Source organism: Etheostoma cragini, chromosome 20, assembly GCF_013103735.1.
Source record: "Etheostoma cragini isolate CJK2018 chromosome 20, CSU_Ecrag_1.0, whole genome shotgun sequence".
NCBI lineage: Eukaryota > Metazoa > Chordata > Actinopteri > Perciformes > Percidae > Etheostoma > Etheostoma cragini.
The window spans coordinates 21271821-21282650 of NC_048426.1; the positions used below are offsets into that span (position 1 = coordinate 21271821).

Below are 10830 nucleotides of genomic sequence, written 5' to 3' on the forward strand. Positions count from 1 at the left end.
ACTGATGATTATTTATCAAAAAACTCATTGTGAAAATATTTTGTGAAAGCACCAATAGTCAACACTACAATATCTCAGTTGTATCAATATCAAGGTATTTTGTCAAAAATATTGTGATATTTGATTTTTTTTTTTTCATATCATCCCTACAAATACATACCTTTTTTATTGTAAAATGCTTTTTTGATTTATGACAAGTAATAATTTAAGTGAATTGTTGCTGTGTCTCCACGGACTAGACAAAATGAACAACATGTCCCCCGAGGTTGCACTGCATCGGATCTCACCTGAGTTGCGGCCCATGCTGTGCAGCGTTGTGCGGGACGGCCGTGTAGGACTCGACTCCACAAACTGTCTCCGTGTCACAGACCTCAAAACTGGGTAAGGAGCAGGACAAATAAACCTTTCTGAAAAACTAAAATTTAAAACAAAATAAACATTCTAAACTAGGATGAGCTGGCTTGCACTCATAGTCTTGTACCTTGGACTTTTTTGTTAAAATTAGAAAATTATTTTCCAATAGATGTTTTCTTCCACAACATTACAGATATTGTCATTTGATCCATCACACATTGTGATATCGGAAGATGTAATGAAAGCTTTGCTAGGACTCTTTCCTGTTGTAGCTGCTGTGTTGAGCCTGCAATGGATGTTGGTCTTTGTAAAGTTGTTTTGAACAATGGTGGTTTGGTTGCTTTTGATGACAAACTAGTAAGAGAATTCTAATGGTATTATAAGTTGTTGTTTGTAGGGAAATTAGACAATCTCAGTGGAAAAATTGTGCTGTCTATGCATCATTTACATATTTATTTGATACCACCACTGCTTGATGCTAAAGGTGGAGAATTTTAAATTCACCCACATGGTGCATTTAATAGTAAGTTACCATTAATTGCTTTGGATTGATCAGATTTTCAGAATTTTTTTAAACATTTAATCAAAAACAAACTGTCACTACCAAACACCTCAGCAGTACACCTTCATTTATGTATTCATGATTTAGCGATTCCCCCCAAAAAACACACTAATTTAACCCTTGAGAGGTGCATGCATGTTTAGTGAGATAAAAAATGGGCATAACCTAAATCGTTTTTAAATGTCAGTCAAGATCTTGCTCTTGTATTTGTACAACAGTGACCCGTTTTTTGTTTCTGTCTTTTGTCTGCTGTGTTCAGACTCCGCTGCATTCAGAAAATATCTTTTTTAAGAGAAGATCCAGTTAAAAGGGGGGTTCATATATATCTGCCTGCTGGAATTTGTTCCGATATATATGACGCATCGTTATATTGCTTTTTTAATCGTTGACAGAGCAATTGTGATCAAATCGTGAGACCAGTGATGATTCACGGCCCCAGTCTGATGTCAAACATGTCAAACCCTCATTAAATCATTTCAAAATGTATTGGACAAAGGACAGAATACAGGGTTAGGTCTGTGCTAAAATCACTGAAATCTTTTTATGTTAATCAACAGGCCTTAAAGTGACTGAAGTGTAGAATGGATTTGACATAAAAAGAAAGTAGTGGGATTTGGCGCTGCAAAGAACACAATGTTACGTTTGCATTCATTACGGTCAGAAATATAGAATATAATATGTGGTTTATTAATGATCAACTATGCTGACGCTTACTGTTACGTGTTCTCAGACTATTAGATCAATTATTTCTTTTGTTGTTTTCTTTGACTCCCGTGTTCAGATGTACATCTCTGACCCCTGGTCCCTGCTGTGATCGCTTCAAACTTCACATCCCCTTTGCTGGAGAAACCCTGAAATGTAAGTAGATCAGTCATTCTCCTATTTGCCATTTTCAAACTAATGCAACCAGTTTAGTCTCTGATGTCGTTTAAATAGCCAGATGTATTTGTTGAGTCTTGCGTTGAGAACATTTTTGGGATAGAAACATTGCCTTGCCTTATTAGATCACGAAGTAGTAGAGGTAGAACTAGGGGTCAGCTAAAGCATGATCTGTGCTTTAAATCTACGACATGGCTATGTGCGTACCTAGATACTCAGAGACACGGACCCTATGCCGTAGCCTGACGCGCACCTCTCGAAATATTTAACTACACTACATGGCACATACGTAGCTCGGCCGTGGCTTGATAGTGTTGCATTTCCCCTGACTCATTACCTGGTTCTCCTTCTTGGTGAAAAACATGATATCAAGGAGAGGGTTAACCTTTCCCGTTACAGATTTCCCACCGTGGTCAGAAAGTACAGGGGAGACACTTTTTGTCTCCCACTATGCTTCTAGAGTTGCTACGTGCTCCGAAGCTAATCACCGTCACTGTCTCACTCACTCCACCACACACTCCCCACGCACACACATGTGCCGGCCCTGCTGAGATTGACACCTACGCACACGTACAAACTTCAGGCCACTTATGAACGCTAGGCGAAAGCTCTGTATGGCACTCAGCAAGACCATAAATCCCACTTAAGGCTCTTTCTAGTCTTGAAATATCAGGCTTGATAGTCTTTATCAATACATTCCTAGATTGATTTACATTAAACAAATTAAAGAACTGTCGCTGATTGAACAATTAAGTCCATTTTTATTATTATTTTTTTAATTCATTTGTTTGTTGTTTGTATCAACAAATTGTAAGTGCTCACAGCATTTCAATTTGCAGCTTTTTCACTGTGCTCTGGTTAATTGATTCATTATCTCAAACAATGGGCCTGCACTTTGAAAAACGAAAGAGCAGTGCTGAATTAATTGTATTACAGTTAAAACGTTTCAAACCAACCTTGATTAGTTTTGAGAGATCCACTTCTATCTCAGAGCACGCTGGTTTAAAGACGGCAGGCGGTTTCAGGTTAACACCAGCGGAAGTCACCGACACTAGTGGATTAAGGAAATCAACATATTCAAAGCCAATATTCAGGACACTGTGCACAGAAGTATTTTAAGATTATTTTTTGGGGCTTTTCCCTTTGTTATAGTGATAGTGAATAGACCTGAAAGGGGGAGAGGGATGGGGGTTGAGACGCAGCAAAGGCCTGCAGTTCGGAGTTGAACCTGGGCCGCTGCAAGACTCAGCAAACATGGGTCAAATGCTCTTACTAGGTGAGCTAGAGGCCACCCTAGACTGGAAATATTCTGACAAGAACTTTTGAGAATAGAAAGATGGACAAAAACAAAAACACCATGTCAATATTGTGTATCACTTTAATAAAATGCACAATTCACCTGGAGTGCCTGGAGAGCCCGTTTGGTTACATTGCATGTCACATTACATCGCAGCGTCCCAGGTTGGATTCCAGCCTTAAAAAGAAAGCATAGTTAACTAAGCGGCATCTTAGGAATGTTTTGTAATTGTAGTTTCTAAGCAAGCAGTAAGACCAAAAGCACCCACAGGCATCTTTCAAGTACAAATACTATATGAATTCTTTTGGGATTTTCTGGTGATGCCTAGTCAGTAAAACGAAATGGGTAAACAACCTGTTGTTGGTGCTGCGGGACTTTTACTGGAAGGGTCTCTCGCTTATGAATCTTCTCCCCACAACACAGACTGTCCCTTAATCAGCATGCGTCCTAAAGTGCCCAATGGGCAACATCACCAAATGTTTACGTGATCACAATCATCAATAATGTCATTATGAAATGCCAAGTTCATCAAGTATGTAGTTTTATTTGGCTGTTCATAAAGTTTGGTGCAAATGTGGCACTGCTTGGGGGGAAACCCCATGTCTATCAAGGGGAAGTCAGCTTCGCTTATCTTGCAAAAAAATGCTACAAATCTGTCCAGACAGAAATGATTGTGACCTATATCAAGATGTCGTAGCTAGACTCGGGGTATGTGTAGATGTGAGGTTTAAAAATATGCAAACATGTACTTCCATGTGGAATTGCGGTTTCATATTGTGATAGAGCCATGTAATCTAATCGTCTTTTCCCTGAAAGTGATATAATCTACGATATATCTGTCATAGTTTAGGAAAAACTCTTGAAACCTGACAAAAACAGGTCTCTCTGTCTGGCATGGCATCCAACATCTCTGCAGCTGTTGTTCTAGTTGTTGTACGGCGTGTAAACACATGGCACACTTGGCACAGAGCTAAGCACTATTAATGCCAGACTAGCCCCCTTCCACTTCACCGCTGTCGCTGGTTCTGCTAAACAACAATTTGTGGCCTTTGTAGTTGTACACATCACGCCCTTATGACCTCGATAAAATGTCTGGCTGAAAGAGAAGACTTTGAGAAGGCACATCATGCAGTGACTAGACTACACTTTTCATTGCTGTCTCTGGCTGTATGAACAAAGCAATATATAAAGGCCTATGCGACCTGTAAAGGTTGCTTCTCCAGGACCTCCATTTCCCTCTGGAACCATGCCAGTGCATCTCCAACAGACTGCCAGTGGGTTGTAACACATTTACAGCACATCCTCTCCTCTACTTGTTTGACTGTCCTCCACTGGAAAAATATTTCCACATGTGTACTTTTGTCTCCTCTTGCTGTCACTGGAAAGCCATAAAAAAGCAGAACAGAACAGTCTTGCTGCACACAAATAGAATTGTGTAACATGATATCAGAACATTGTGCACAAGCAAAGTCTTATGTGATCGTGTTATCATGCTCTTGTCCTTGCCTCAGCAAAGACCATTTCTAGTCTGTAGTTTTCTTTTCTCTTAATGCATTTTGCATTTCTTAATTATAGCGCAATCATTATAAGATTTTAGCACCGCTTAATGTGTGTTATATTAAGAGTACCCATATGCAATTTTTAGTTGTTTGGCATGATTTGAATGGCCTTAATGGTAAATGTTAAGTTTTCTTATTACTGTGGTTACTTAAATAAAAGACCCCAGAGCTCAAATGAACGTTATGCGGTTGTTAGGGTTGCTACTGAAAAAAGCCAGCTACCTTAACAAGCTATTACATGTCAGTCAGATTCAACACTGGCCAGGTTACGATCATGTCAATGTGTTCCCAATGCAGTTTCCCTGGTTTCAGGAGGGTTCAAAAATTTGCTTGCCACATCTTAAATAAAGCAGATTGTCACAATAATTTGAAGAAAATGACACTTTTTTCACTTGTTAAAAGAAAGAGACCTTTCAGCGCTCAGTTACACACAGCATGACATGGTAAGATGGAGTTTCTTTTTGCAGAGAGAGGGCAAATATGCTCATATGACATGAAAGTTAGGTTGACCCCTTGATACGTCGGATATAATAGTACACATAGAAATACAAGCAAGTGAATTTATGTTGTCACAATTAGAAAATCAAGCAGGTAATCCATTCTGCTTATTTTCTCCCAGGGGATATCATATTCAATGCACAGTATCCGGAATTGCCACCAGATTTTATTTTTGGAGAAGATGCTGAGTTTCTCCCTGAACCCTCAGAACTACCAGTGAGTATCTACACTTGTTTGACAATCAACACTTGCAAGTTTTTCTGGAAGACTTTAAAATGTTATTTTTTTGCATTCAAAATGTGGTGAAAACAAATTTCACTTGCTAAAGGCGGATCTTTTCATTAATTTGCTACACTGTTCTCCTATGTGGTCCTAAGTGTCAGACAAATGTCTCAATTGCAGTGAAGTTTCTAGTCACAACTTCACTGATCCCATTAGCCAGAGAAAGTTAAAGCAGGGAGTTGTAAAAGCAAACTAGCCACCATGGATGTACAGATGGCTGTAAATGTTGTAATAATTCACAGTTGTTTCATTATGCCGTCAACTCTGTTTTGACTTACTTGTTATCTGCAAATCAGATTGTCTCTATTAAGTCATGATTCATGAGCAAGCTAGCCTAAACATGATAAATGGGCTGTATGAGTTTGTGTAGAACATGTATGTCGAACTACCCTGTAATAAAGACAGTATAGATTACCCAGCACATGGGATGATTGACTTTAACTACAGTTGATTAAACTGATTATGAGGTTCACAATAATGCTAGGCTTTCAGGAAGTGTACCTCTAGGGGAAATTCATGGCTTGTGTTTTTTATCTTAGTTTGTATAATTATAACTTTTAAACAGTTCCCTTTTAAAGTTTGTTTTCAAAAAACTTGTTTGCAATGTCCACAGAAAATGGCGAGATTGAAGCATACCGTCTATAGATAAAAGTATCAAGGCATAGTTGTATGTATGAGAACTGGTTTTCAAGGACTGATTGCATCAGCACTGTCTAGTTTCAAATGGGGTGTGGTTGTAAAGTTTGAGGAGTACAACAAGCTGCTGCACCACCAAAAGTGGTTACAACATGACCATCAATTCCAGATAATCTGAGTGCATGTTTTTACCACACTTAATATTCAGTCCTAAACAATCATATCAAGCGTCAGAGGTAGAAAGGAATACTCTGGAACTATTTTTGTATATTTCGTATTTACGTGGGTATTCTAAAATCTATTTTACAATTAAAGCTTAAGATCACAACTTTTTTTTTTTTGAAAGATTTTTTGAAGGGGCATTTTTGACCTTTATATCCTCAAGACAGATGAAGACACGAAAGGGGAGAGAGAGACGGAATTACATGCAGCAAAATGTGCGCCTGCTCTACCAACTGAGCTAACCTGGCCACGTGCACAACAAGATAATTACCTCTTCTGAAGAGTCCATCATGTTTCTTTTAATCCTCCGTGTCCTCCTTGGCTGCTAGCAACTGCGTGAAGGGGGGGGGGGGGGGGGGGGGGGGGGGGGGGGGGGGGGGGGGGGGGGGGGTGCATGCACAATTACTAGAATCTGTATCATCCGGATGCGGCAACAGTGTTGTTGTTAATGTTTAGAATTCCTCAAGGGGGAGATAGAAACTATGCACTATAACTTTAACTTATCACAGTGGATTTTACCTGGTTTTTCACTTGGTCTGTGTGAAGCGCTTTTAAGGCCAATAAGTAATGTCAACACACCGGGAAGGAATAACACACTTCCAGAAAAGTCAAAGAAAACATTGGTCTTCGTAAAAAACCTCTCATTTATTTTTGTATGCCCGTCCTTGTCAGGTACTCGAGTTTCCCTCAAGACTTCATACTTTTTAAGGCAAAGTAGGAACAAGAAAATATACATTTCCGTCTCCCAGACATGTAAATCTGTCTCAGATGCTGAACTGCTGATGAAATTGTAGTGATAAAAAACAGTTTTATGCTCCATGCACCGCAGACCTCGAAACGTCAGATGTGGTACATATCCACCACCCAAACGTCCACACCCTTACTTTCTCCTTCCTCACATATGGGGCACCAAACTTACTGTATTGGTACTTTATGTTGGCATTCAACGTGAATCATGGGGTACAGAATTGTTCAATGTGGATACAATTTCTAGTGATATGCTAGATAGATAGATGGATGGATGGATAGATAGATGGATACTTTATTCATCCCAAAGGAAATTTAGACATAGACCTTTTGTGTAGGACCAGTATCAGGCCAAACATTTTTTTCTTTTCTTTTTTTCTAAAAAAAATGTACATCCTTTTAGTTCTAAATCGATAAATAAATGTACGTTATACAATCTTGACTTGGGAATAAATGTTTATTGGCTGTCATCGTCTCAGTATAATTAGAATATTAGGTCTTGATGGCGATCTTCTGTCTATTGAGTACTTCCTTGTTGGTAAGTGACTACCATGCAGTTATGCAGTGCTATTTTAGAAGCGGCCTAGCACAGAAAAGCGAAAATTCCCTGCTTGTGTCAGAGTCTGGGAGAATAGAGGGGAGTATTGCTCACCGTCTCACAAATCCAGCTGTGCACATAAGGGGAAGTACCTTTGCCAAGCCAGTCCTTGGCAGCCCATTGCATGTTTATTTTCCTCACTCATATTCTTGCTGTGTTTTGCTGTTCATGCTTTCATAATCCTCCTTCATCTGTCTCTCTGCCTGAGATCCTCCTCTCCTACTCACTCCTTTTTCCTGTACATTTTCAGTAAGTACAACCCCCTCTAACTCTTTAAAACTCTGAATTCCCAGCAATTCCTTAATTTCCCTCCATATGCGGGAAATGTTTACCAAATGCACTGGCAGTAGGAATTTAGAAAGAATCACTTTTTATGATAAATGGACCAGGTGTATTTATGATGAATTGTACAACATGTAAACATCTGACCTATATGTAAATAGATCCAAATAAATCCATTGGAAGTACACTTCACTTTTGGCCCTTACAGGCAATACGTTTGTAGCTCTAGCCACTGGGGGTAAACATTAGGCTAATTTTAGGTCCTCTGTCAATGGCTGGTTGGATTCTTGATGTCTCAGCAACCCGGTGCTCTTGTTTACAGCCGGCCAAGGGTATCATTAGCTTCTCTGTGTAGCCTTGTGTTTTCCCCTGCTGTCAACCTATCTTTTATGAGTTAGTTATCTATGTTTTTGTTTAGAAGGAGAAATGTATTGCTGTTGAAGAACTCAACAAGACTAAAACATACATCCACGGTCAACCCTGCATGGTACGGTATCCATATTGAAAATTTAATTCCTGAAAAAGATTTGAATTTCAGCTAATTAGACTCCTACTGAACCAGGAATTTGAGCCAGAGTAATGATGACATTGCGACAATGCCCCCCTTAAAACCTAAAATACCCCGTCACTACAGCCTCCCTGGGCCAAACTGCCCAGCATAAAATCAAGGGCAGAGCTTTTCATATTTCGATTTGTATAAGCTGCATTAATATTTTTTGTTGTTGTTGTGAGTTAGCCAAGCTACAGAATGAAACCATTTGTTATCTGGTAAACGTGAATAGCAAGGCATTGTCAGTCTGAGGATATAATCAAGAGGAATCGCTACTATGAGGAGGACTCTGACTCATAGGAAAACCTCACAGTCCCACTGTCACGTCCATCCACCATTTAACACTTTGTCTGTTTTGTTTTCTCAGTTTAGTTAAAACATGTATGCCATGTTTTATAGTGCAAATGGAAAGATGCATACATCTGTAATAGTTGTGGTTTTTTGTTTTTGTTTTTTACACTTTAATTATATACTGTAAAAAATTCCAAATGCAGCTCTGCCAAAGATGTTTTCTCGGTAGTGATATGCCACTCTGTCGATACTGTAGTAAACAATGATGGCTTGTTTCTGAGTGATGAGTCTGTTTGTCAGTAAACAGTCATGCGTTAGCTGCCTCGGGAGGGGGGAGCAATGACCCCTAGTAAAGCACTAATGTCCTTTTTGACCTCCTCAAAAAAATTCTTCCTTAAACAATGCTGAACCGCCTGAAGGCCACCTTTCAAAAGGTGTAGTCACTGAAACTTGAAATACTACAGCAACAATAATGAATTGTCTTCAAACCTGGACAGTTATTAAGAAAATTCCTTTCAACACTTAAACCACAATGCATGACGGATGAAAGAAACTTGAATACTCAAGTTGGATGATGAGAGGCCCCCACATGTCCCTCAAGTAAACCTTTTATAGCAGAACAGTTCCATGAGCCGTGGAACAAGAGCAAAGTCTGCCACAAATGTATTGAGGTTCATTGTTGCTAGGGTGCAAGGGTTCACTAGCAAGTGCAAATGTAGGCTAAATGGCATCCAGATTTTGGCTGATTGGCCACCAGGGCAGTTCCCCACCTCAGAGTGCTTTGATACACATACTGTAAGGCTTGTTTTGAACTGGTCACTCATGTTAACTCTCACACTAGCTATATTGATCTAATGCTGTAAGGGCGGTGGAAAGTCATCTGCCAGTCTAATTGGTTTATTTTGGGCAGAGAGGGAGCCATTGTTCCTTTTAACATGGAAATACATTTTAAATTGAGTAGTTATTGCCTTCCTAACTTTAATCATTACTTAACCACTCTGACACATTTATAGCTGTCTAACCAAAACGTTTAATTGATTCCGGTCGGTAAATAAAAGGTGGCTTTAAGAGATTACTTAACTGTGGTGAACACTGTAAAGTTTTAAATAGTATAGAACATGCAATGTTGATTTTACCATGGGAACAAAATTAGTGTTGTTGGACCGGCCTAGTCCAGCTTTAGTACAGGGTAGTGGTGTATACAGTGCATGTATGTGTACAACTCAGTTGCCAGTTGGAACACGCAGCTAAAACTATTGTAGTCTAACAGCCCTTTTTACGGCTGGTTTAAGCCTCAAGCTATTAACCTCATTTTAAATAAAAGTGTTTATACCTCTTTTAAATGGCCACACTTAAAAGACAAATAAACCTTTGACATGGTTGTAGCTACAGTGGTGTGAAAAAGTGTTTGCCCCCTTCCTCATTTCCTTTTCCTTTGCATGTTTGTTACACTTAAGTGTTTCGGAACACCAAACCAATTTAAACAATAGTCAAGGACAACACAAGTAAACACAAAATGCAATTTGTAAATGAAGGTGTTTATTATTAAAGGTGAAAAAAAATTCAAACTATCATGGCCCTGTGTGAAAAAGTGATTGCCCCCCTTGTTAAAACATACCATAACTGTGGTTGTCCACACCTGAGTTCAATTTCTCTAGCCACACCCAGGCCTGATTATTGCCACACCTGTTCACAATCAAGGCATCACTTAAATAGGAGCTGCTTGACACAGTAAGATCCACCAGAAGATCCTTAAAGCTACACATCATGCCGAGACCCAAAGAAATTCAGGAACAATTGAGAAAGAAAGTAATTGAGATCTATAAGTCTGGAAAGGGTTATAAAGCCATTTCCAAAGCTTTGGGAATCCAGCGAACCACAGTGAGAGCCATTATCCACAAACTGCGAAGACATGGAACAGTGGTGAACCTTCCCAGGAGTGGCCGGCCGCCCAATATTACCCCAAGAGCGCAGCGACGACTCATCCAAGAAGTCACAAAAGACCCCACAACAACGTCCAAAGAACTGCAAGCCTCACTTGCCTCAGTTAAGGTCAGCGTTCATGCCTCCACC

The 10830-nt window shown here is 39.5% G+C and overlaps 1 protein-coding gene across 3 annotated transcripts in view; it reads left to right on the forward strand.

Annotated features, from left to right (window-relative positions):
• The window catches only part of babam2 (BRISC and BRCA1 A complex member 2), an 80465-nt gene that overhangs the window by 1215 nt on the left and 68420 nt on the right, over positions 1–10830 (forward strand). For 2 of the 3 annotated variants that reach the window (XR_004654728.1, XM_034857444.1), the window contains exons 2-4: positions 235–381; positions 1698–1774; positions 5271–5365. Coding sequence is in view for 2 of the 3 variants with exons in the window: in XM_034857444.1 (XP_034713335.1) it covers positions 245–381; positions 1698–1774; positions 5271–5365 (309 nt within the window). In the remaining variant the exon portion in view is untranslated. Of the gene's footprint in view, positions 1–225; positions 382–1697; positions 1775–5270; positions 5366–10830 lie in introns of all 3 variants that reach the window. The other variant, XM_034857445.1, reaches the window with a different exon arrangement.